Here is a 27,752-nt window from a genome sequence, read left to right as displayed (position 1 = left end):
CCAAGTCATAAATATTTGACCTTCAAAATCTCTCAAACTCAACGCTTCTTTCCACACCATTAGCCTGATTTAAGATGCTCTCTTCTCTACCATGGTTACTACTGCCATGTCCTCCTACCAAGTCTGTCTTCATGCTCCCCTCAACAACAGGTTCATGTTATAGCCTGGTGCTCTTTAAAATATGGAGATGTGATCCTGACAATAACCCAACTCCTGACCCTGATTCATGCCAAACCCTTCAGTGGGTGATCATTGCTCTGAAAACCAAGCTCCGAAGTCTTAGCAGGGCCTAAAGGCTCTGAGTGTCTGGCTCTCGCCCACCTCACCAGCCCCAGTCCCCACCTGATCCCCCTACAAACTGCACTCCCAACACGCTGGCCCTGTCCTTCGCACACTAGGGCCTCTGCACATGCTGTACCCTTGATCTGGAACCCTGACTCTCTACTCCCATCTTCCTTTCATTCAGTTAACGCACCCTCCCTCCTCAGCTCGCAACCAAAATAACAGGCATCAGGGTCGCCTCCCTGACTCCAGACCAAGGTGTATGCTCTCCAAGCATCAGGCACTTCCCTGCCGCACTGGCCAGTGAAGTCTCAATTTGCATTTCTTTGGGCAATCATCTGATTAATGTTTGCTGCTCCTAAATGATTCTAAGCTCCATGAGGGCATGTCTACCTTGCTTATTCTATACAGCCAGCAAAGGCACAGTGCTTAGCACATAAGCACCCAATAAACTCTGGTCGAAAGGATGAATTAATAAATGAGTTCACTCTGCAAATGTAAAGGAGTGATGTACAGCTGACTGCGGCTGACAGCTGACAGTTCTGTGCATTTGCTTATAACAAATCCAACTGCTCTGAATTTCTTTGTCCCACATCAATCAGGGCCTTTACCTGTTAATAGGTTGGCCAAGGTTCCAAGTCTGCAGCTCCACCTGCCTCATGCGCTGGTGTGGTTAACAGAAAGGGTGCCTTCCTGAAACAGGATTGCCCACAAGTGGGGTCTCATACCAGTCAGACCAGATACACTCAACTACTACAGAGCCCAGTGCCCAGCCCATCTGAGGCCAAGGTAGAGATACAGATATGTTATCTTTTCATCTGTCTACAGCCCATGCTGGAGGCAGGGAATATTTCAGAGAGATAGAAGAGAAAAAGGAAGGGAAGAGTCTTGGAACTTCTTCCATCCGTGGATAAGCTCAGCTGTCTCCCCCTTGCTCTCAGAAGACTGAAGGCTAGGAGCCTCGCTCTGGGCCCTGCCTGACTGTGAGACCACTCACCCCTAGGAGCCACCCGGTTCCACTAGACTCACACGGCGGTGATGGTTGCCACAGTCTTGAGACTTGCTGGGTTCCGGATCATCTTGTCCAGGGTGTTGACAATCTCTGCAAATCGGGGCCGGCTGTTACGGTCCTTTTGCCAGCAGTCCAGCATGAGCTGGTGTAGAGCAGCTGGGCAGTCCATGGGTGGGGGCAGCCTGTAGTCCTGCTCAATGGCATTGATGACCTGCAGTGACACACATGGGAACAGGTGTGATTGGTGATGAGCCACCCGTCAGTCATTCACAAATTAGCTTCCGAGGATGGAGCCTCCTTACCCCAGGTGCCCCGCCTTCTGTGCTCCTATACCTCCCACAGTAAGAGATTTTACATGTACTTGGCTTTTCCCCCTAAACTGTGAGTTCCCAGAAAGCAGGGCCCACCTCTTCTTGTGCCTTTGTGTCCCCAGCCCCTGTCACAGGGCCTGACACGTACTAGATGGCTGTAAATGTTTACTGAAGAATGGTTTGAGCTTCTCCCTGCGAGGACGTCAGGTCCAATTCTGCCTTATTGGCAGCTGGTGGCACCAGGGCAGATGAAACAATGGCACGTGGGAAACGTGCCAACTATTTGCAAAGGACACCCACCAAAGCCCATTGTGACCTCATCCTTTCACTGCTACGGGAAAAGAAAGTGGGAGAAGGAATCACAATTTGATGGAGAGCCTACTCCATGCCAAGGACCCTCTAGATGCTTCCTAGGCACTTTCTGCCTTAACATTCATGAGGCAGCGACAGGAATTGGGTAGAAGATAATCTAGTTAAACAAATTGGTTCGGTACAATGACAACCAAGGTGATCCAACATGAATATCTCCAATCAGGTTTTGTTAATTTTCGCAGACTCCAGGGGACAGTTTTGCAAAGATTTTAGGATCTTTAAGTCCTTTTTCTGTTCTTCAGATTGTTGTGTTTTTCACCCTTTACTTCTTAATTTCCAATTCATTTAAAACAATTATGCCTGCTCTGTAATTTATTATAACACAATGGAAGGTCAGGAATACAATGCAGGCCTTAAGATGTTACAAAAATGTGCCTATTGAAATGGAAATATACTCACATTGTAACATTAGGCAAAACAGCAGGCTGCGTAAGTGCAGGTATGGTATAAGCTTGCTTTTGTAAAAAAGCAAGAATCAAAACAAAACAAGGACTAATAATTACACACATGCATAGAAAATTCCTTGGAAGGATCTGTATCATGGAACTAACGGTGGTTGCCTCTGGGCAGGTAGAAACATGAATGCCCTTTGTGTTTTTCTTTTTGTTTCTTTGTATGTTTATTTTCTATAATAATTAGGCATTGATTTTACATTAATATAAACAGTTAAAGCACCTTTAACAACGTAGGGAGTAATTTGGAGTTCAGGGATTTTCAGGTATTTTTGCCTCTACTTTAAAAAATGTCACATTCATTTCAACTGATTATTCTTTTTTTTTTACTTTGTAAATTGGTCAGAAAGTGAATATCCTCAATCAGTTTATAGTTTTACAAATTCTATGCACAGGATACAGGGCATGAGATAATATAATAACCTGAAGTCATTAGAGATAATCAAGGTGTATTATTCCTTCTATTCGATGTGGCAGAAAAACAAACAAGCATACAAACCACACCAATGTGACCACTTTATAAAAAAACAGCAACTGGGAATATGCACTTTTGAATAATATTTTATACCACTAACAAATGTTTATCTTAGCCTGACTGTTGTCAGTCAAATTACCTGTTATCCTCTGAGGAGGGCATTTTAGCCCTATTTTCCCCATGAGGAAATGAATGCACAAAGAGGGAAGTCATTTGCCTGAGGGCACGAAGCTAGTAAGAGATAGGGTTGTGAAAAAATCACAGGGGTATCTGAGTTTAATTATTTTTTAATATTTATTTATCTGCGCCGGGTCTTAGTTGCAGCATGCAGGAGGATCTTTGTTGTGACATGTTTAGTTGCAGTGTGTGGGCTCTTAGTTGCAGCATGCATGTGGGATCTAGTTCCCCGACCAGGGATCGAACCTGGGCCCCTTGCATTGGGAGCGTGGAGTCTTACCCACTGGACCACCAGGGAAGTCCCTGAGTTTAAGTTTTGAATACCTTGAAGCCCACTCTTCCTAGGCTCTGTGGGGATGCCACAGGAATCTCAGCCCGGAGAACAGTCCTTGGAGCTATTTGATGTCTTCACGGTAGGAAACAGGGGTATGGAGCTAAACCAAGTAATCCATGAGGATGAATAGCCTTGCTTAAAACTGGCATCCTTTCCAGCTCCTTCCAAGCAGCCAGATTAAGGGGCCCTGTCACAGAGTCCCCACTCACTAAGGGGACATGTGGGATTACCCACTGAATGGCCCCATGAGCTCTTTCTGGGCTGCCTAAGGACAAGCTAGGTGAGACCAGCAGGAGGGGCTGGTGTCCAAATTCAACTTCTTTTGGGGGTTAGGGGCCCCCAGAGTCTTCCAGTGTAGGGCAGCTCCTGTTCCCCTTAAACCGCTGGCATCGCTGCCCAAATTATTTGATGACCAGTTTCCCAAATACAAATGTTCCCCCCGACAAGATTACTCTCCCATCTGCCCGTAAGAGGAAGGAGCCCTCTGCGGGGGCGCAACTCAGAGGTGTGACCAGCTGACCCGAGCACTCCTGGCAGAGCATCAAGAGACTGGGGACCCAGGCACGTGCTGACTCTTCCGTCTGTGAGCTTTAGACTGGACGCCACTAAGCTGCTTTTCCCCCATCTCTTCTGCAGGCCACCTCGTTGGAATTTTTGGAACACCATCCTGGCGTGTGTTTCTGTATTTCCTCTGTTTGTTTGATGTGCTGACTTTCCTTTTAAGAGGACATCAGAGAGTCACTGATTCCTCCTCCCTGCAGGTCCACAGGAGTGTAGCCCCACGCACTGTGTTAGTGATGGTGTGGCATTGCCATCAGGGGCATAGACCTTGGAGGTCTGGGTTCAGATCCTAGTTCCATTTCTTATTAGCTCCAGAAACTTGGGAGAGTCAGTTGACTTCCTGAAACTGCACAGACGGGGGTGTTAGAAGGATTAAATGACACAGTGAGGTGATGCGCATTGAGCACCACACATATGAGTAGAAAGAATCCCATCATCGCATGGAGGCTGTCACTGCGGCCACGTCTATTACAGTCGAGGTCTTCTCTTCAAAGAGGGTTGCTGTTCTGCTGCCGGCCAACTGGAGGTGCAGGAAGATGGTGTTTGGGAAGCACCAAGCACGTAGTGGGGACTTGGTAAATGCCACCTCCCTCTCTGTATCTCACCTTTCAGGACAGAGGATAGAGGATCCCCCTTCCCATGCTCTTGTTTACAAATGGGACTTTATTCCATTTGCTATTTCTTTCTTTCTTTCTTTCTTTTTTTTAATGTTTGGCCCTGCCTCGCAGCTTGAGGGATGTTAGTTCCTGACCAGGGATCGAACCCATGCCCTTGTGAGTGAAAAATGGAAAAGCACAGAGTCCTAACCACTGGACCACCAGGGAATTCCTATTTGCTATTTCTTCTAGATAACTTTGTTGTTATTACTCGAGTAGACGCTCTGGGAGCATTGACACTTCTTGCACATATGAAAAAAATAAAAGCTTTACCCTCCACTCCAAAGAAAAGTACTAGGTCATTAATTGCTGTATGGGTAATATTTATCTAGTCAAGTCTTTCTCTGAAGCACTATGCCTTCGGAGATTTTTGTTCTTTTTAAGGATCTGGGTGTTTTCTAAAATCTCCGAATACATATAACTTATAATCAAATTAAAACATCATTATTTTGAAAAAGGAATTGTAGTCCTCTAATGGGGCTTTGGGATCACTCCCTGTCATGCCTGCTTCACTGGCAGGTATGGAGAAAACAGGTAGGAGGCAGGAGAACCACTTTCAGTCCAAACACCAGTGACCGTGTCTGAATTGTGAGGAAAGATATGGCCCAAGCTTGGGGGCAGAGGGGGTCCTGCTGAGCAGAATAGAAAAATCAGAGCGAGTCCTGGGCCCCTTTCCTTGGTCCACAACAGGATGAGATAAATGGATGCTGAAAAGACTGGAGATGGAAATGAGATCAGATGGCGTCTCCAGAGAGAAGGTGATGGCGAGTGTGGCAGCGAGAACCAGTCTCGGCAGCTGTCACGGAGCAGGGCTGACTCACTTTGAATGGTCTGCAGCAACGGGATGGGGTGAGGGCTGCATTTGCTCACCTGTACCCCGAGATGGCAGGTGCGGGGGTTAGGTGGGGACCAGGGACAGGTGGTCTGGACCGGGGACCAGGGCTGGAGCTCCTCTGGGAAAGGAGCAGGGCCCCTCCCCTTGCTCTCCTGTCCCCAGAGGGGCTCCTGGCTGCCCCCAGACGTGCACTTTTCATTAGTGAAGTTGGGCGGTGGGCGGGCTTCCTCGACCTTCCGTGCGGAGGGAGAAAAGTGGAGGAGCTCAGAGCAGTGGAGGATCCAGGGCAGAGGGGGTTAAGTTGAGCTCTGATGTTTCAATAAAACCACAGCTTCTCCCCACAGACACTGCCACTCTCATTATCTCTGTCAATCAGATCCAAGCCGTGGAACTTCCAAGTTCTCTCTCTGGCTGACAAACTCTGTACATGTTCAAAGACCTTCCTGGGCTCCGGAAGCCCAATTACCAGCACTCTGACTTGCCTCTGCAATTCTCTTTCGTAAAGCCTTTCACTTGTCATCTGTAAAATCCTTTACTGCCACCAGCTCAGTGGTTTCTGATGAGTCGGGCTGCAGCCCGAGCTGCTGGGAGCCCCTCCTGGCTCTCTCCCAGGCTGGGTCAGAAGACACCTTCTGAATGGGCAAAAGTCACCCTCCGCCTTCCACAGAGAGTGGAATGGTACTTGGAACAATGCTGAGAGGCTTTGTTTTGGAGAAATACAATAAAATTAGAATAAACAGCTACTTTGCAGATGTCCTTATTCCCTTCGAGGCCCAGCTCAAGTGTCAAATATCTGGAAACCTTCCTTACCTCCCCCCAAAATGTTCCCACAGCCCTGTTTATGTGCCACTGGGCTATAAACCCCCCAAGAACAGAGCCGGCAAGCACGATGCTTAGTCACAGTTAGCATACCCCGAGTGATCGTTGAATGAATGATTTGGGAATTCTGGAAGTCTAATATCAGAAACTTCACTTGTTTTCAGCAGAGGTGAATGCATTTGCTGAGAATATCTTGAATGTCAAATCTTTCCTGTCAGAGTTTCATAATCCGTTCCATGTGTGCTGAATCGTGCTTAATCGGATTACCGTCTCTGGGCAGGACAAAATGGGTCTGCGTTTTCCGGCTAACGTTTATTACTCATCTAGCTGACAGTATGGACAAAACCAGGGTGCACTTGATTTCATGAAAGCAGCCTTGGCATCAATTCCAACACTTACTGATTCGACATGCTACAGGAGCAGAGACAAAGCATGGATAATCAGAGATAATAGAGGATCTAGATGCCACACATGGTCGGCAGCAGGACCTGGTTAAGGATGCAGCCATTTCACCTGCTCTGGGCTGAAGCCACTCTACCCACTGTCACGGCAGCACCCAGCTCCCGTTTTGGCTCATTGGAAAGTGTTTCCTGGACTCCCAGATCGCCACCTTTCTCAACCTTATGAGCGACAGCCATGGCTCGGAACGTCTGTCTGGATAGAGGGCTGGCTGGGGGCAGACTTCTCCAGTTTACGAGTAACGAAGAGCCTACCCACTATGTAGGTGCTTATGGGGTGGCTGGTTTCCCCATCTGGACTGGGCCAGCTCTGCCTCTTCTTGCTTGGAAGTTGGGAAAGATAATAACTGTCCCCCAAGGTGATGGGAAGAGCAAGCAGAGAACAGAGGTAACACGGACACTGCAGACTCTCCAAGGGGAGAGCATGTATTCAGAACACAAAGGAGGAGTGGCCCTGGGGAACAGCCCAGGGTCCAAGGCAGTGGGGGAATCCAGGTAGGATTTTGACTGAGACCTTACCAAAGCAAATCATCCTCAAAGTCTTCCTACCTTTTAGTAATGATGTAGCAAAGGGTCCCCTCTGGAACACCTCCCCAAAATGCCTCTGCTTAAAGCATCTCAGATGGCCCTTTCCTTTCCCCCTGTCCCTTGTGAGTGGCCTGGAGGGTTGTTGCTGACCTCCACTCAGACAGGTCCCCTCCTGAGGCCCATCTAAAGCTGACCAGCCTTGGGACTCTCACTCAGCACCTTCTTCACTGACAGGTGACACAGACCCCCAGAAGAGCGGATTCTCAGGAAAGAAGGGCCTTTACGATTAACTCCTCTCTTTAAAGCGGAGAGGTGTGAGTCCCAGACAGAAGCTGCAGCTGGCTCAACACAGCACATCTGTCAGAGCAGCCTGGAAGCCAGGCCCGCCCTCCCACCAGCACGGCTTCCCTTCCTTTACTCGTGATGATGGAGCTCTGAAGTGGGGTAGAATTTCCTGATTAACTTTGGGCCTGACCTATTCATGGTTCCTGGCCATTCGGAACCAGCCCATTGTCTCCTACGTTGGCCTGGGCATCTTTACAGGCTTTGGGGTCATGCTGGGTTCTTTGATTAGTTCAAATATTGGTGCCAAGGGGATCCAATATCCCCTGCCCTGGACACCTCACGTTCACGTTCTGAGGCCCCAAGCAGAAAACAGATAGGTGGGCTTGGCATGCCATGGCCTGTGGGACCCCTGGGGTAAGGGTTGTAGCAGCCCGGTGCCACTGACACTCACATCTTGGTTGGACATATCCCAATAGGGTCTCTCTCCAAACGACATGACTTCCCACATGACAATCCCGTAGCTCCAGACGTCGCTGGCAGACGTGAACTTGCGGTAGGCGATGGCCTCTGGAGCCGTCCATCTCACGGGGATCTTGCCTCCCTGTGGGAAGGAGAAACCTGGTCAGCCCAACCGTAGGGTTCCTAGCTGAAGGTGCGTGAGAATAAAGTGGGCACACGTGTCCTTCCATTCCACCCCTGCCCCGACATTTCGTGAATTAGGATAGCTGGGGCCCCCAGGCAGGGGGACCTGCGGGGCTGGGCCATCTCACGCCGCATGTGGGCACATCGCACGGCACGAGAGGTGGCAACTGGGGCTGCGGCTGCACTTACCCCCCATTCCCTACATCCTGATTCTAACGTCACCGTGGGTGGGAGGAGCGAGTGAAACTGGCAGAAAAGCACTACCGCACGATACTTCGTGAGATGGGCCACGTGAGCCGTGACAGGCAGGTGATGCTCTGCTGTCCCACAGCACGTATGAGTCACAACACTTGGGCCAGAAGGAAGCAAAACAAGCAAACACGAAGGTAGTGATTGGTAATACCTCCTGGGACACCCCTGACTACAAGATCACGCTGCGCCGCCCCTCCGCCCCACTTGCCTTGTGCTCCAGCCCTGCGGGACAGGTTTTCCTCACTCTGCAGCCTGTAGGCAGCCCCCGCTGCACTGGGTTTACCGGGCCCAGAGCGGATAGATGCTGGCTCTCCTCCCTGCCCTTCTGTGCAGGTCGACATCCAGAGCCGCAGACACATTTTTCTAAAGGGCCGCTCTTAGATTTGTTTCTCCATTTTACCCTCCGATCCCACCCTGGGAGTTTCCACCTTGGCTCTCTGCTTGGCCCTTGGTTTGTCCGCCAGAACTTGGCCTGTTTTGTTTACCTAAGGCGCTGAGATCCATCCATCCATACATGCACCCCGTCAACAAATAGGCAAGAAGCACTGCTTTGTGCCAGGCCCTTTCTGAGGAGCTGGTGTCCCAGGGCTGAGCCAGCCAGCGGCCCTGCCCTCAAGCTGGGCAGGCATGGGGAGGCAGACAAGAAAACAGAAACTTAATACATATTGTTAACAAGGTGGAAAGTGATGAGGGTGAGGCCGAGGGGGATACAGGGTGTTCTGAGAACCAGAGGAAACTCCCTAACATAGGAAGGGGTCAGGGAAGGTGGACAGGAGCAGTCAGAAGGGCAGTTTCCTGAAGCCTTTGACCAGGTGTGGATACCAGTACTGTCCCTTTCTACCTGTGTGACCTAGGGCAAGTTACCTAACCTCTCTGTGCCTCTGTATCTCATTGCCAAAATGGGGGTAATGATCACACTTACATAGTCAGGTCATCATGAGGATAAGTGGATTACGATCCATCTAGTGCTGGGGCAGGGCCTGGCATAGAGGGCCCACGCTATACACGTGGTAACTAGTTAATCAGGCAGAGTGTGGGGAGGAGGGAAGTCCAGGCAGAGGGTGGCACGTGCAGATGCTGGGGTAACAGAGAAGATGGTAAGTGCCTGCAATGCAGGACGGCTAGAGCACGGAACTCTCACGGGGGAAATAGAGGGGAGCAGAGAGCAGAGCAGCTCTGTAGGGCACTGATGCCACTTACGGCGGTGGAGTTCATCATTCTCTAGAGCAAATGGTCCTCATTTTCAATTCTCCAGTCCAAATATTGGACTTCACTCCCATGGCCCCGTGGCGATGCCTGGGCTATGAGACCTGAAGCTCCCTATCTCCTCCCCCTTCTCATCTGCCTCCTGCCTCGGCTGAAGGAGGCTATTTTTATACTGACCATTCCCACGATCTGTTCAAATCACCAGAAACATGTGTTGGACTTTAGCAAAAATACCTTAAAAATGTATAAGTGGAGGGCTTCCCTGGTGGCGCAGTGGTTGAGAGTCTGCCTGCCAATGCAGGGGACACGGGTTCGTGCCCCGGTCTGGGAAGATCCCACATGCCGCGGAGCGGCTGGGCCCGTGAGCCATGGCCGCTGAGCCTGCGCGTCCGGAGCCTGTGCTCCGCAACAGGAGAGGCCACAACACTGAGAGGCCCGCATACCGCAAAAAAAAAAAAAAATGTATAAGTGGTTAATCTGAGCACGAGTGAGAGAAAAAGGAGCAAACTGCAAAGTGTATTTTTACCTGGTTTCCTACCCGGGATCTGGGAGGAATAAAGGCTGTCTGGCTCCGACCTCCCCAGGCACCCATCCAGCTTTCTGCCAAGAAGACAGCCCTGATTTCCCCCAGGAGATGGCAGGCTTTTGTGGTGGGAGACAGTCTCAGCTCAAATGCCAGCAACGTGACAAATGCCTGGAGGGCAGGCTTGGGCTGCGAGGCAACAGGAGGCTCTGTTCTCACCATTCCCCAAAACATGAATGAATTTACTGGCTTTATCTCCTGGGTACCATGGCTGGGAAGAGAGCTGGAAAACTCAGCCAGCGAACAGGGAGTTGTCAGACACCTGAGGCAGGTGTCTGACAGCGCAGGGACCCCATGTTGTGTGTCCCCATTAGGGGAGGTGGTATTGCCACACCTGGAGGGCACCTGGGGCTCCCCCAGAGGGGAGCAGTTTCTGGTCTCTCAATACACCTGGGTTACCTGAGGTAGGAGAGAGCAGTGTGAGTGTGAGTGTGTGTGTGTGTGTGTGTGTGTGTGAGAGAGAGAGAGAGAGAGAGAGAGAGAGGGAATGAGACTCTGTGAGTGAGAACTTACCAGTGTGTGTGACAGAGAGACAGAGAGAAAACTTGGCCGTGTAGGTCTGTGGGTAAAAGAGAGTTAGGGCTTATCTTTTATGCATCTGTTTGTGTCAGAGAGAGGAGGGAGGGGAGACAAAAGTGTGATTCTTCTGAACTTCAAAGAGGAAATGTGGGAGTCTGAAGATGTCCTCTCTCCCGAGTCTGGAGCAGACCCCAGGGGCCACCAGTGACAGCTGTTGAGCCCTCCCTCCTGCATGTCAAGTAGCAGTGCCAGGCCCACTGATGCGCCTCAGCCCTCCTGCCACCTTGCGCTGTTGGGCCTCACTGAACACGGAGTTTGGCCTGTCACTACCCTGCCCCCACCCCAGCAGGTGGCAGAGGCTTTGAGAAGAGTGGCTGGACAGGCAGGTGACAGCTTGTCACCACCGGCCCTCTGCCACGAGAGCAGGGGGCGCTGACATCCAAGGCAGCCAGGGGAGCATGGGGATGGGTGTTTTCCTTCTGGGAGTTTTCGATTTCCTCTCAGCCTTTCAAACATCATGTCATCAGCGTTGCCTTCTGATGCTCAGAGGTAATTATGGTGATGATTATTTAACCCATCTTCAATGACATGAAAGGAAATCTATTAATGTAGAGGATGGTGACCAGCTCCACGCAGGGGACTAGGAGAAAAGGAAGCGGGATAGTGTTGCAGCCACCAGGGCTTCTGTTAGTGAGGGAAGTCTTCTTGCCAGAAGAGTAGTCTGGATTGGAAAGTCCAAGGCCAAGGTATTTCTGTGACTGCAAAGTTCTCTGAGGGTCCCAGTTATTACCAATGCAGGCATGAGGAAGGGGCATAAGGAAGGAGTGGTTTGCTCTGTTGGATGGGAAGAAGCATGAGGGAAGAATTCTCAGGGGATGGAGAACAGGCGAGACTCTCTGGAAGGAATCTGTACCCACGTGGGCAAGAGGGGCCAACACAGGGCTTGCAGAGAGCATTGTCTCCTGCACAGGTTCCTCAAAGCACCAGATGACTCGATGCCCCCAGGGATGCTGAAGTCGCAGGTGTGCATTCGGCAGGGACCTGGTTCCCCTAGAGCTGCATCAGGGGGGGCACTGTTGGGGTGTGGGGGAGGGAGAAGAGGCGTGGAGGGAGAGGCGTCTCACCGCTATCAGTGTACTTCCCACACTGACCTTCCAGGTAAAGCTTGACATTGAATGGCTGTGCTGCCCAGAAATTCTTCAAAAGTTTAACATCTCTAAAAGTTTGCTTCAGAATAATCATGCCTTAATTCAGGTATGAGACAAACTATAAAGGTCGTGTGTGTGTTTTGTGTGTGTGCATGTGTGTGTGCGATTTGATAAAGTAGGAGATGATGTCTGGCAGCAGATTAATTTTAACCTAGCCATCTGCAGGGGCACCTGCTGATAACTTACATCTACACCTGCCACCAGGAGTGATGCCAACAGGTAGAAGGTTCCAGCATAGAGGTCCTTTAGTCCCTCAGCCTCAGCCAGCCTGCAACAAGCATCTATGCAGCACCCACTCTGCCTGGCACCCGGCTGGGAACCTGGCAGTGACGAGACTCAACCCTACTCTCAAGGAGTGAAGTATATCTCCAGTGCCACCCAGACAGCTCACTGCCTTGCCACAGCGACATTAGATAGGCACAGCTCATAGCTTTTGTGTCTAGAACCCACCCAATTGTGGAGTTTTCCAGGCTAAAGTCTGAGCATAGGACTGATTTCCCTTGCTAGTTACTTATCCTAGAGATGCCCATAAGGGTAATGCTTCTGTGTGTCTGGGCGTTGCTACAGTACTTTTCTCCCCCATCGTGTGTGAGACGAAGTCTCAGCAGGGATATAACGGGAATCCAGACACTCATGAATATTGAGTACCACGATCATGGAATCATTGGAATCGTGCCTCATGAGGAATCCCCTTGGAGTGATAGGTTTATGACCGAGATCATCACACAATGATCCTGAATTTCACAATGCTTGCTCTCGAATAGGTTCGTAACATATAAAACATATTAGGGTTGTTTTGGAGATCCAACATTATATATACGTAAATCACCCAGTATATCATTGTTACCATTAAACAAGAATTTATTGAGTGTTGTGAGTTGATTTATGCAACCTCCCTAAAAAAGATACGTTCAACTTTTAAGCTCCTGACCTTATTTGGAAATCTGGTGTTTGGGGATGTAACTGTAACCAAAAAACCAGCCCCAAACTGGCCCCATTCTGTTTCTAGCCATATACTGAGTTGTTTTTCAGAGACAACAGAACAAAACTGCAACTCGTGCAGCTGAAGCATACACAGAGGAGAAATTTTCGATCTCAAATGACACCCGGAACCAAAGTTTCTCCACCCCACAGAACCAAAGAGCTGGGACATGACTGGAACCTGAATGCTGGAACCCTTTCAGATACTAAGGGTGCACTGTCCATGAAGACCGGTGCTGAATCCCCTTTACCATACCTTACCATAAATGGCCAAGTTCAAAAGCCCTCCAATCAAAACCTGCCCCACCAGTGCTTCCGTTTACCAACCATCCTCCCCTAATTCGAAGAACTGTGACCCAACCCTGGATCAGGGAGACAGATTTGAGAGCCTTGCCTCCTGTCTCCTTGCTGATCAACCTCACAATAAAGCCTTTTCTTTTCTCAAATGCTGGTTCCAAGGTATTGGCTCCTATGCATGTCAGGCAGCAAGCCCTTTGCTCGGTAACATAAAGTAAAAGATGAGGTCATACCAGATTTGAGTGGTCCCTAAATCCAGCCAGCGGTGTCCTTATAAGGAGGCCATGTGAAAACACAGAGATGTAGGAGAGAATACCAAGTGAAGATGGAGGCAGTGATGGGAGTGCTGCATCTACAAGCCAAGCAACTGCAAAGATTGATAGCAACAGCAACCACCAGCAACGAGGAGAGAGAGGCATGGACCAGACTCCTCCCTGGAGACTTTGGAGGGAATATGACCCAGCCAACACCTTGATTTTGGACTTCTAGGCTCCAGAAATGGGAGAGAAAAAAAAAAAAAAATCCTGCTGTTTAAAGTCACCCAATTTGGGGTACTTTGTTACAGCAGCCCTAGGAATGAATACATTGAGTATATACCATTTTATCAGGCACTAGTTTAAAAATACTGTTGTTCAATTCCCAGGTGGCAGATCCACCATGGGCTACTATTGGGGGTGAGGGAAACCTCTAGCATTTAGGTGGAAGCCCAGCAGATAAACCACAGGGTCCTCTGTAATATTTCCTCGGCGCTGTTGCTCAGACCCGGCCAGTCTACTTCTTGAAGGACTGCCCTTTGCTGAGCAATGTGAGTGCTGTGGAGTGAGGGCTTCGAGTGACAGATCCTTGGCATCTCCACTGATGTGGAAACGGGGACCACAGTCAGAAGGCAGCTCTGGAGCCACATCACTACCCCTACTCACTGGAGAGGCGTGACATGCCTGAGGGAGAACCACCCTCACTCCACCAGCAGTGTCCACAGACCCAGGTGGCCACTCCAGGCCTGGGGAGCTTTATCTTACTTGCACAACAGTAGCTGAAGGCCATGTCAATATCCCTTTTGCTGACATACCCATAAACACTAGCGTGTGCTTCTCAAGCTTGGTTACCCATTGAGAATCACGCTGGGGAAGGTTATTATTATTATTATTTTTTTAATGCCAGTGGGTGTTCTAATTTCTTCAGAATCTCTGGGAGTGGTGCTCAAGCATTGGTAAGTTTTAACACGCTTCAGGTGATTCTAATGAGCAGTCATTAGTCACAAGCACTGGCCTGCAGCAGTGGTTCTCAAATTTGAGTGTGCATCAGACTCTCCTGGAAGCCTTGTTAAAACACACATCACAGGGCCCTAACCTGGACTTTCAAATGTATTAGTCCTGGGATTGGCTTTGAGAATTTACATTTCTAACAAATTCTCAGTGTGGTTGCTATACTTTAAGAACCACTGGGTCTCATCTCATATACCAACTCTGGTCGTTGTTAATGGCTGGGTTGAGAAGGATTCTGAGGCTTCATCTGGGCTCAGCAAGGAATGCTGCCATGACTAATGAGTGATGCCTGCTACAGGTGAGAGAATGAGTAGCCTATATATGGCAAGTATTTGACTTACTGCACTGAACTGCAAAAGATCTTAAAATGATGGGGAAAAAGGCAATGAGCTGGCTTCATCAAAGTTTCTTTCCAGTGTATCTATGGCTCAAGGGGAATGGAGGGTGAACTGGGGTGAAATTTATATCACATATAGCAAGTGGCCCTCTGGAGTGGCAGGTTGAACACTCCCCCTTGAAGAGGTGGCCATCCTGACCATGTGGTTGATCAGCCTTGGCTCTGTGCAGCCCTCTGTAGACAGTTCAGACACAGATGGCCCTGCCCTAGGGTGCATCCATGGGACACGCACTCCTCCTGCCCTGCAGTCACTGTTCACTGCTCCCCAGTCACCGTCCACTGCTCCCCAGTCACCATCCACTGCTTTGGACCCAGAGATCTAACGTGATTCTAAGTGTTAAATTAAGAAGGTATTTTAGAATGAATGTCTCTATTTAAAAGCACTCTGGAAAGTACACTGACCCATTATGCCCAACCTAATGAGCAAAGTGATTTTTCCAGATAAGACCCTATCAGCCAAGAAGAAAAAGAAGTTTCTGCCAGAAAGGTTATCTTTCTCTAGCATTACCGGCTTCTAAGAGCCAGTGGAAATGGCTTCTGGCTGCTGGATTGCAACTGAGTCTATATAATAAAGAGGCTGTTTCTAGTTCCCCAGGATGCCAGGAATTTGCATGAAAACAGTCTCTCAATCTTCTGAGAGAGTTCATCTGGCCCCGCTGCTTATTTCTTTCCAGAAGCCACAATCTTGATGGTGACACTGTAATTTATTACCACGCTAAGGATTATGATGCAACATACAGAGAATTAGAACTTTAGGTGGGAAACCAGCTGCATGGACAGGTGAGCTTTTGGAGAGAAGATGATCTCATTTGTCATGCAAATGGCACACAGAACAGAGAAAAGGGCTGGGAGAAAAGACAACCCCAAAAGACACAATGCATTGGCTGCAGACAAAATTGTTTCTAAATAGAATGTTTTTCAAAGCTTTTCTTGAAGCATTAGCTGCTCCTCCAAAATGAATGACACAACGTATTTTGTACGAGTAATAAAATATGTGATTTGAATAGCTACAAATGGAGAGATTTACAGTCGGTGGGGTACGACGTGCTGCCTCTCCGCTGAGCTTTGTGAGAGCTGAAACCCTTCTGTGAGATGCTGGAAAGGTAATTGCAGCCCAAACATCATTTTCCAGCAGCGAGAGAAAGGCCTATTTGGACATAAATTAACTAAAAATATGCGGATGATAGTGTGTGTTTCACGTGTGAAGAACAGAAAGGCCAATTGGTGACGTTTCCCAGCTGGAAAAAAAAAAACCCTGTTCTTCAACCAAACAGACGTTGTTTCTCTGTACTATACTGTCAGGGCAAACAGCTGTCTCTTACTATCCACCCCCAAAATAGCCCCTGATGGCTGAGATGTGGGCATTTCATTATATATATTTTTTTATCACACAGCATTTCTTGAGGTTATAATTAAAAAGAAAGGATGGAGAGACAAGGGCTAAAAATTCACATGCTGCCTTCATTCATTCCACAAGCAGGCAGTGTGTACCCTCTCCGGGCAAGGTCAGGGTCAGTAGAGGGAAAGAGAGCAAAACCACTAACAGTGGTTACAGTTACAGTGGTAACTGGCAGGGATGATGGGGCTTAGTCTCCCCTGGTGCAACCCCCAAGCCTGGGCCCCAAGAGGGTGGGGTGGGAGGGTAAACCTCTATGTGACCTCGGAATGGCAAGGTTGGTGGGGAGGGCCAGCAAATGGGATGGTCAGGCTTGAGGACGAGGCTAGCCAGTCACCGTGCTCTCTACACTTTCCTTCCCCTGGCCGGTCCAGGGTGTATTGGCTGCTTTTCTGAACATGGCAGGAATTGTGCTTTTCCCTGGAGCTGCCATCGCCACAGCTTCACTGCTGCCTGTCTGCCTTGCCCTTAGAGACCACAGTTCTCCTCTCCTTTTCTAGTGCATCTGTTTGCCTCACTAGTGACACCTGGCACCAGGTCTCTGTGGCTCCTGTCTCTGTCAGCAGGCCGTGATGGCTTCCCCACCTTTGTTCCAAGTGTCCCCACCTGTGACCCTCAGGCAGGCACCCACTCTTCTCCCATTCTATTCCCACCTCTGTGTATGGAGACACTCGGGGCTTCCTGCCACTCTGAGGTAGTGCTACACCTCCTAGGGCAACGCGGCAGCGCTCCAGACGCTGAGCCGTGAGGGGAGGGCGCTGGTAGGGTGGATGCTCTGTCTACACGCCCATCCTGGGGACCTCTGTCCAGCTCTGCAGGAAGCTGAGGGTTTTATTCCTTGTCCTCATGGAGCTGACTAAGTCTTCAGTGTTTACCCTCCTCTTCTGTAAGCATCTGACAGACTGTGGCAACCCGTTTTCTCAGGTATACTAGGTCTATTCCTTGTTCGCAGGGTAATTTCTGGTGCCTCCCCGACGTCCACTGGCCACGCCTCTAGCCCCTCTTCCGGCCCCCACCCTCCGGCAGCTATTTTAAAATAATCAGTCACGTTAAATAGCTTAAGTTCTTCTGGCTTCCTGAACTGTACTCCCTTCTTGGCACGGCTTATCCTTCAAACAATCCCGGCAGTTATAACCAAGTCACTGAACCACTGTCTCACTGTCTCCACCTGCCAATAGGGATAATAATGCTTAATTATCTCAGAGGGGCATACGAGGTGCTGCTGGCTGATGCTGGCAGCGTGTGAGATGCGTGAGTGAGGCTGCTCCGCCTATCTCCCGGCAGGAGCCTTGCTCCCTGGGCAGCCTGTCCTCTCTGGTGGCAGTGAGGGAGTCCAGGGAGTGCAGGGCCAGCCCCAAAGACCATTCGGGGAGGCCAGCTCCTCCTGAGTCCCTTACCCATCAGGTATGTGAACGGGGGGGAGGCGAGGAGGGTGGCCATGAGTCCACACCTGATAGAAAGTGGAGGGGACACTTGAAACCGATCCTTCAACTCCCAATCCCGTGCTGCCTCTTCCTCATAGCAGATAATAGGAAAGAAGATGGAAGCATAAATGGAGATAAATGTCCCTGCATATGGAGGGCAGGGGCATCTTTTCTCTCCCAAAGTGGGGGATAAAAGGACTGGTTTCTGTTTTGCTTTTACAGAGCGTGGAGCCCCAAACTCTCAGCCAAGGGTCCCATCCCGCCTGTGCCATCATCACACTCACACTGTCCAGGTCCCAGTGAGTCTGGGGCTACAAAAGACCGTGGGAGTCTATTGCACTTCTGATGTTTGGGGAAACTTTGTTGAGGCATAAGAATTCTAAAGAGTATCTCAAAATGAAATGAGAAAAAAAAGTGTATTGCTTTCTTTTTAAAATAAAGCATTAACAAGCACAGTGTACTGACTGGGCATATGTTGAGAAGACTGGTGGTGGCGCCTGCGTAAGGAAAGGGATAGGGTTGTGCAGAAATCTCACAAACTGTGGCAGGAGTATACACTGGCAAAAACGTTTTGGGAAATGAACTTTTCTCCTACCAGAATTTAAAATATGCAGTTCTTAACGTCACCATGAGGAGCCAATGAACATCACGTGCTTAGATGTGGTACCCTGGGAAGCACACGCCATCATTTATGTAATACATGATGCAGAGCCTGGGTCTAATCGTGAGGAGAGATCAGACAAACCCCAAAAGAGGAAGCTTCTATTACAAATAGGGGTAGTATTCTTTAACAACGTCAATATCATAAAAAATAAAGAAAGGCTGTGAAAATGTTCCAGATTAAAAGAGGCTTTAACAACATGACAACGAAATGCAATATCTGATCCTGGACTGGATCTTGTACTAGGAGGAAAAAGTGCTAAAAAGGACTTTTGGGGGTCAGTTAACAGTATTAGAATACAGACAGTAGATTTGATAAAAGTATTTTATCCATGTTAAATTAAATTAAGTTGACAACTGTACTATTACAGTTATTAAGAGAATATCCTTATTCTTAGGAAATACAGAAATACACACTGAAGTATGTGTTACCTTATGGGGATAAAAACCGTGATGTATGCAGCATGTCTTCCAAGAGTTTAGGAAAAAAAAAAAAATTTGGTTGGGAGCAGGCAAATAACAAAGAAATGGCGTGAAATGATAAGAACAGGTAAAGAATCTGGGCAAAGGTTATGTGAGTATTGTTTGTATTATTCTTGGAACTTTTCTTTAAGTTTGATGTTACTTTAAATTTTTTTAAATGTGTAAATTCTTTGGCTCAGTAATTTTTTTCTTGAAATTAATTTTATAGAACTGTCTATATAAGTGTGCAGAGGCATCTCCTTAAGAATATTCACTGAAGCATTGTTTGAAATAATACATCAGAAGCTACCTAGATGGCTGTCAAAGAGAGCTTGTTTAAAAAGAGAGCTTGTTAAATAGTTTCTTCAGCTCATTCATACAAAGGATGCCTGAGAAAGAATCTAAAAAACCTACAGGAGCAGCAGCAAAATGTTTCCAAAGGCAGGAAGTAAGGTACTAAGAGGGGAAAAATTCATGTTCATGATGCATTGTTAAGTGACAAAGCAAGGTGATGAATGGATTGGTATGTATATTGAGACCATTTTTGAAACCATTAAAAATATAAGTACACACACACACACACACACACACACACACAAGCTGGGAAGGAAACACACCCAACTATTCATGACTGACTTCTGGGGATTGGGAAGGGAAAGTCTTTTTCACTTTTTACTTTAAACATACTTTTTCTTTTGATGTTTTTAAGCATTGCTTTTAAAAATAAAACCATAATATTTTAAAATACAGCGTTCTAGAGACTTCTTTGGGTCCCTTTTTTCAGATGGGCTGGCGTTTCAAGTTGGACTAATGAGTCCCTTCTCCCTGTCTGGTCTGGGATCAGTCCTCCCCAGATGTGGGGGTAGGGAGTGGGGGTTATGACAGGTGTAAGTCTGGTGAGGGGGGCCAGTGATAACAGCCACTAAGAGCCTCTGGGGAAGCATCAAGTCCAGCCTGGAAGAGCAGGAACTGAAGGGTATCTTCCTCCCGCTGTGTAGAGCCCAGCTGTCTTTGGACAGCCATCTCTCTCCCTGGGTACACAGGCTTCTGCTCTAGTCAACACTGACCAGTCTCCTGCTTGGTATCTCAGATCTCCAAGTATATGTGTGTCACTCATTAATTAATTTCTTAATTCACTCCACAAACACTTACTGAGCAGCACACGAAAGCTCGGGGATGCTGTGATGAAAAAGGAAGCCAAACCAGCTGCTGGGAGAGAAGGATGCAGGGCTGGGTGACACCACGAGGCATGTGGCAGAGGCTTTGAAGAGCCACTGAACAGCCTGGACAAGGGCACTGATGTGAAAGCTGGTACAGGCTGTACGAGCAGCATTGAGAGCACTGCGGGGGCTGGACCGTGGGCTGAGCTGCCCAAGGTTGTTCCCAACCTCTCATTTTTTTGGCCTCGGATTCTGTTGTCCTACCTCGGCCTGCACTACAGAACTTGCTTGGGGGGTACTGGGACCCCAGCTTGATTTAGACTTTAGCCAATGCTGCTTGCATCTTATCTGTTTCTTCTCTTGACTAATCTATTTTCTGATCTACTTTAGAATTTATGCTGTTTTCCCATTCTTTATAAAAACCAACTCCTGGAGATCCCCCTGCATTCCCAGACTTAGCTTTCTCCCAACTTGGTGGGTCTAAACCCCTGGTCTGCCTCCCTGCCTGACCTGCTTGGGCCCATGGGAGCCCAGAGATGGGCTGACCATATGGTGGTCCCAAAGGCAGCTGGGCTCTTCACAGTGGGAAGGAGAGACCCATCAGTGTCTGCTCCTCCAACCCTGAACGTGACTTTTTTGCTGTGGTACTTAGTGGCTGTTATCACCAGCCCCGCTCACTAGGGCCTTCCTAATCTCACCATAACTTTGAAGCTCTGTCTAGAACTTCCAGGCCTCTGTTCCAGAATTTTCTGGAATTGTGAGAGTCATGGAAGCATCCCCTGCTGAAGTCTGAGACTCTCTCTTCAGAGAGTTCAGAACCCATTTTATCTGGGGCTGGTGAACTGTGAGCTCCTGCAAAATAATTCCCATTTCCACCAGATCCATGGTCTCCCAAGGCCTGGGAACCCAGTGTTTTATAGGAGCCTAAAAGTTTCAGGTGATAATCCTCAACCACAAGTCAAGAGAAGCTCTCACAACTTCCCAAGATCTGTGGCCTCTGCACGTGGTAAGCAGAGACTGCTCATCTGGGCTTGCTGGAGAGCCTCCCAGTGGTTCTATATCTTGTAGGAACATTTCAGTATCTCTTGAGGCCTCTCAGACTTTCACATTTCTGAGCCCTCCAGGTCTGTATTTTACTACCTGTGGCAAAGGATGGGTGAGGTTAGGACAGGAGGAGGTAGAGGGCAGGGCATCCTAGCTCTGGAGCAGAGCAGCCACGAGGCAGAGAACCAGGAATTAATGAGCCAGCATATTTGTGTGACAGATTGGAGCTTGTTTGCCTAACTTCCTCATCTGACCTCCCTTCAAGTAAATCAGACTATTTAGATCAAAGGTGTGGGCAGAGTGATGGGACAAGACCAGTCTGAAAGGTCATAACCTAAAACAGGGATTGGCAACCTGGGGACAGATGAGAATCTTAATGTTTTTAGCCAAAGGTCATTCCAAAAGTTCTCAGATAAAAATCATAGAGAGTGTGATCTTCAGAATGTTATTAGGTTGAATTTCCAAGCAAGACAAAAAAACATTTTATTGGGGTATGGAACTACCATCCAAAATATTCTCTTGTCAATGACAAGTGCTGGCCTGCTGGCTGGAGTTGGAAAAGGTCATTTGGCAGCCATGGTAGTACTGACTGGTTCAGATAAGAATCATCAGTGGATGCTAAAACTGGGGAAGGGGGAGGAGGGATTCTGATGAAGAACAGGATATTTACATAGCCTAACTGTCTTCCCAGAGACTGCTTATCAGTTACAAGAGAAAACAATATGTAATATATATTACATGTAAATATACATTGGAGAAGTTGGAACAAACCTTGATTGGGTGATCAAGGTCAGTACGTCCATTGAGGGGGCATATGGACATCCTGTATCTTGAGATATGATACCTTAGGAAGGACACATATCACTTAATGTAAGACTGTGGCCAAGAATGTAGAACCTGAAGAGTACCAGAAAACCTCAAAGGAAGAATGTTCTATTAACGAAAAAAAAATGTACTCTTAAAAAAAAAAATGTGAATGTCATCAAAGACAAAGAAAGACAGTGGAAACATTCCAGACTGAAGGAGACTGAAGAGACATGAGGATTAAGACTAGACCCTGGACCGCAGGTCCTGGAAGGCAGTCATTCCTCCTAGAGACTGGTTTGGACAAAATGAAAAATCTTACCATAGTATAGATGTCTTCATTAAAATTTGGGGGGAAAATTTTATCCAAATATAAAGTTCTTAAAAATCTCCTTTTCAAATGATCAGGTATCTAAAGGAATTCTCTGACCAAGCAATGGCATTCCCTTTTGAAGTTGTTCTTACAGAGAAGCCAGTGAGGAGAGGAGTGCCCCAAGAAGTTTTTTTTTTTTGAAAAGCATTTTTACCATAACTTCAAATGCAGGCAGTGAAGAAAGTGCAATATGGACAATATCTTAGCTTTGAAGTTCTTGAAATGTAATACAATTTTTCTGAATCTTCCTTAAAGACCAACATTGGTCATGATCTGTAGAGTCTCTTCTAGGCCTGGAAAAAGGACAATTGGTGGGACAGAAATATTGACCGCAAATGACCCATTGTCATCACATTTAATGACCTATAGTCTTCAAAAACCCTTGTCTGAAAGGAAACTTCAGTGTAAGTTCAATCTAAAACAGAGAAGAGAGGAGCTTCTGTGATGGAACCTGGGTGGTGGTCTGGAGCCTGGCTAGGTTTCCCCATCACCCCAGCAGGGCCCTGACCCAGTTCCTATAAACTCTAGGATGTGAAGCTGATGTTATCAATCACATGAGTTGAAAGGCATTTTAGTGAGTCACATTTTTTCCTTTCCTTTGACTCACATATATATTCTAACATAATTGCTTTCATTTTGATCTTATTAAAAATTCTAAAAATATTCCCTGTCTCAAATGGTTAGGCCTAGTGATGGTTCAACTATTTATTATACCTAAATGGAGCATATGCTTCCTGTAGGTGACTGAATGGACTCTAATTTCCTAATACAGGCTTTCTGCTATATATTTTAAAAACCTCACATTCTGCAAAATTGCACAATAAAATAACAGAGACTAAGGGACAAAATTGCATTTGGAGAAGACCACTCAAAATGTAACAAAAACACAACAATCCTAATAAAAATAGCCACACAGGTAAATTAAAACCTGCCTTTACGTAAGTCAGTCAATCCTTTGCAACCAAAACCCTGGATTTTGTGCTTCCTCCGTGGAGAAATAGGTCCTGGGTGGGGGTCAGAGGGGGCAGCATTCCCATCTCACAGAGATCAGATTCATTAAAATTAAAAATCTGACCCAGAGTATAGACTTCTTTGTCCAAAAAATTATAATTTAACATAAAGGACATGCTTTCATAGTCTCCTCAATTTTTTATCTCAGCTTTACCAGGTAACAGAGTGGAAAATAGAGTGGTTCTGGAAACCACTAAACTAGCCACTACTTTCACTAAAGAAAGGCTCTTCTGTCAATTCCAACTTTTTCCTTAAGGTCTTCTTATGATGCTAAGGCTTTCTCTTTAATTGTAAGAAATCTTGCCCCTTATTGCTTTAGGACATAAATATCTCAGAAAAAGGTCATATGAGAACCATTATACCAATGTCATTCCCCCTTTTATCAACCACATATTGAGTGAGTTCACCTTGAAGAAGTAGGCACTGTAAGAGAACAGGCTCTATTTCCATTCCCATTTTTATGAGGAATCTCAGAGAAGGCTAGAGCAAATGGACATTTATCAAGGATCCACTGGGTGCCAGCTGCTCTGCTGGGCACTTGACATATTTAATATCACCTAATTTTCACAGTCATACTAAGAGGTAGGTTCTTATCCCTGTTTACAGGTTAGAAAACTGAGGCTCACAAAGTAAAGACCTCACCCTGTTTACATAATGTATTAGTAGCAGAGCCAGGGTTTGTATTTCAGTCTCATTGCCATCCAAGTTTGTACTCTTTATATTACATTGGTTAGAGTTTAAAGCAAGATCCTACCACTTGCATTATTAACTGAATGGAACTGTATTGGAACAGATCTTTCCCCCCAAATCAGGTAAAAGTATTTCACTAAGATCCAGAATAATTTATTCTATTGCATCAGCTTTTATAGTAACTTTTATTTTGTTACATTTTACAGGACTTCAGAAATTTATTAAAGCACTTTCAATACAATATTTTTCCTTTGATCTCTACAATAGTCATGTGATACAGACCGAGTATAATATCCTATTCCCACTTGACAAATAATGGAATGGAGCCTCAGAGAGGTAAATTGACTTTCACCCTAAGTTAATAATTGGCCAGGACTCAAATCATGTTTTCTGGCTGAAAATCCAGCCTTGTCCTTATAAATGCTGAGGGGAACCACCCTTCAGAATTATCTACTGTGAAGTTCTGTGCATTGAATTGTTTGTCATTAGAGCTATTGGACCGAGTTTGCTACATTTTTTGAAATGTGATGAAAACATTGAAAAATAAAGGCAGGAAAGAATGAGTTTAGTGCGTTTGTCATTGAAGATAATGATTACTGGTAGAATAATGCATATCAAAAGCCAATACAAATAAACAACAACAAATTGAATAATGGGTTTTAAATGATGTCTTTTTTTTTTTTTTTTTTTGCAGTATATGGGCCTCTCACTGCTGTGGCCTCTCCCGCCGTGGAGCATAGGCCCCGGACACGCAGGCCCAGCGGCCATGGCCCACGGGCCCAGCCGCTCCACGGCATGCAGGATCCCCCCCGCATCGGGGCACGAACCTGCGTCCCCTGCATCAGCAGGCGGACTCCCAACCACTGCACCACCAGGGAAGCCCTAAATGATGTCTTATTAACTAAAATAATTTTCTAATAGAGAGCTATTGTAGAATACTAATCATTATTTTAGAATAATAGAGCTATAGCATGTGTAATAGAAAAAAAAGTAATTTAGGAGGAACATAAACTATCTCAAGGTGATGCTAAGGAACCAGCCCCTCTCCCTGCCCAGGCTTTTGCCCCAAACTTTCACCCCATTCTACCCCCTCCTGCCACAGCATTTCCTGACAAAACATTTGCCCTTCTAATTTCTCCAGGTAGAATATCTAACTACAAAGCTGCTTCATACCGTTTTATCAGTGATGTTGGTTTAGAAGCATATGAACTTACATTGCTTGGTAACTGGAGATGGAGCCTCCCTGGATTTTCTGTCATCCTCTGCGATCCTTGGAGGATGCCAAATTCCCTTCCAAAGGAGAAGTTTTAAAAAATGATGGGGCCTAAAATCAAGGTCCCATGGCCACCCCTGGCTAAGTCATGGGCCAGAGCCCTGGGGCACGTTCCCAAAATATACACCTCTAACAGACAAGAAGTAAAATATTGTGCATGGATCGAGGCAGGTGTCTTGTCCCATCTGGCACGGAGTAGCAAGATGTGAAGCTGCTGGGTCAGGCCCAGGCACAAGTGGGCTGAGGCTTTGTATTTCAATAGAAAATTCTCAGAAGGTTAATGAATAGAAGGTCAGCCTTGCTCTTGTCACCTGGGTCACCTCCTCTCGCTTCTCCCCACTGCTCAGCTCCTTGGCCAACAAGAGAAGAAAGGAATGAAGATCTGACAGGTCACTTTGAAAAGCTAGTCATTGCTGACCAAGACAAAAAAGTATCTGCCAGGAGGAGAGGCGAGCAGCTTGCAACTCACAAGCTGAATCCATGGGCTCTGAACTTTTCTTTATGCCTTTTTTTTTCTTTTTATCAAGCACCCAGATGGCATGTGTTCTCTAAGGGAGCAGTATTAGTAGAAGTCTACATGGATCTTTTCACTGAGAATCTTCTCTTCCCGTTTTATACTCTCTCGCTTTCTCACAGGGAAAGGGTTTACTTGAATGCTTTTGTGGGAGGATTAAAATAAAACCTTCCCCTCTAAAGTCCTCCCCGCACATCCCCCCCCGCCCCCCGCCCCAAGCAGCTAGAGTATCTGCAGAATGAGTGGGAGTAGAGTGGCCTTTGATCAGCTCTCCCCCTGCCTCACTCTGCTCTCTCTTTCTCTCTTGCTTACACTCTGACTCTTTCTTTTACCTCTGGATCTGTAAACTACACTGGAAGAGACTTTCTTGGCTGCCTTCACATTTTTAAATTCAGCTTTCTCAGAGGACGTGTAATATGCTCAGCCTCAATAGGGCCGGTTTTGAGCTACTGGGGTCTTTAAAAAATCGCTTTTGTTTCCGTGTGCTCTCGGAGGGCTGGATTGAAGGGCCTGGTGCCGCTTCCTTGGATAAACACCTCGCCTTCTAGAGATTTGCTAGACCCAGAGGCCTCTTTTCGTGAAGAGGCTCAGCCCTGTGCAGGGCTCACAGGTCAAGCCCTATCAGGTCTTGAAGGCCCTATTAAGCTAGGTGCAGGGGATGAGCACCTCCACCCCCCGGTACCAACTTCTCTAATGAGGCAGAGGAGGCCCGCAGAACTAGAGGGAGATTTGCAAAGACTCCAGGAACTCCTTCTTAAAAGGACACCAGTCATTGCATTTAGGGCCCACCTTAATCCACCTCATCTTAACCTGCATTATATCTGCAAAGACCCTATTTCCAAATGAGGTCACACTCACAGATACAGGGGTTAGAACTTCAAGTAACTTTTTTGGGGGGAACACGATGCAATCGATAACAAGGCCCTTCAAGGGCTAGCACGCCTTGATTTTATCAGCCTGCACACCCTCTTCCCAAAAGCAGCCAGATGAGCCTGTTTACAAGCTGGGAGTGCAGCAGCAAGCACACTACTTTCTGACCTCCTGGCCTGTTCCATCCTGATGTTACCTCTTCCTGGAAAACCCTCAGCCTCTGAGCCCTTATAACCTTATTCATTTACCCATCCATCCATCCTTCCACCCATCCATCCTATAAACGGTTACTGAGTACCTTTAATGTGCCCAGTTTTACTGCCTAGTTCACCTCCAATTCATCTGGGAATCTACTCCACCCCCTTCTCTCATCTCAGCTGAAAGCCATCTCTCTTTTCTCTAAACCATGGCTCCAAACTTTTATTTACTAAGCACCCAATCAGGAAAGTAAGCTTAAATCTTAGTGAGTGATTTACAGATACTACTGCCAATCAACATATTAAATAACGACCTTCTCTAGCAGAGGTCTTGCAAGGAATCAATGATCCTTGATTGATTGGTTCACTGACTTCTTGACTGACTCTTTGGGACCTCAGCTGAGAAGGTAAAAATCTCTCCACCATCTGCTGGGTGTGCTTCAATCCAGATGCCCTCACAGTTCAAGCCTCCATTTCTGCACAGGGCTCCCAGGCCTATTCCCTGAGGACCTGGGTCAGGGTCTCATTTCCGGTTCTTCCTCTTTTCCTACCTCCCCTGGCCAACAGCCCCCTCCCGCCCCGCCCTCGGAGTTCACAGCTTGGAGCAAAGCTACTGTGAGCCCACGTGGGCTGCTCACACAGTCCTACGCCATGATCCTGACTCATCTCTACTCGCCATTTCCTGCAACATCTCTTTGAAAGCCTTTTCCACTGGGCAGCTGCTTCTCCCCAATCTGTGCTTGTGCACAAGTGTCCCCAGCACCCTCCTCTCCTCCACGCCCTGTCCTTGCTGAGGAAGCAGAGTCTGCCTCCAGCTCTGGGACTCTTCCCATGGATTCCTGGCTGTACTCTTGCCCTAATGAACACCTCTGAGTTTCGGCCCAGATGTTCCTTCCTCAGGGTATGCAATACATGCTTGATATATGCTTCTCCATGGCACCTAACAATTGTAATTATAGCACCTAAC

At 47.3% G+C, this 27,752-nt stretch overlaps 1 protein-coding gene across 1 annotated transcript in view; it reads right to left on the bottom strand.

Annotated features, from left to right (window-relative positions):
* The window catches only part of EPHB1 (EPH receptor B1), a 428,446-nt gene that overhangs the window by 5,166 nt on the left and 395,528 nt on the right, over window positions 1-27,752 (bottom strand). Inside the window, exons 13-14 of the mRNA XM_065876076.1 lie at window positions 8,009-8,158; window positions 1,312-1,505 (exon numbers count right to left, since the gene is read on the bottom strand). Coding sequence (XP_065732148.1) covers window positions 1,312-1,505; window positions 8,009-8,158 — 344 coding nt within the window. The remainder of the gene's footprint in view (window positions 1-1,311; window positions 1,506-8,008; window positions 8,159-27,752) is intronic.

The sequence above is a fragment of the Phocoena phocoena genome, chromosome 4 (genome assembly GCF_963924675.1).
Source record: "Phocoena phocoena chromosome 4, mPhoPho1.1, whole genome shotgun sequence".
Lineage (NCBI taxonomy): Eukaryota > Metazoa > Chordata > Mammalia > Artiodactyla > Phocoenidae > Phocoena > Phocoena phocoena.
Note: the sequence above shows the minus strand (reverse complement) of the source record. Positions and strands in the feature narration are given on the sequence as shown.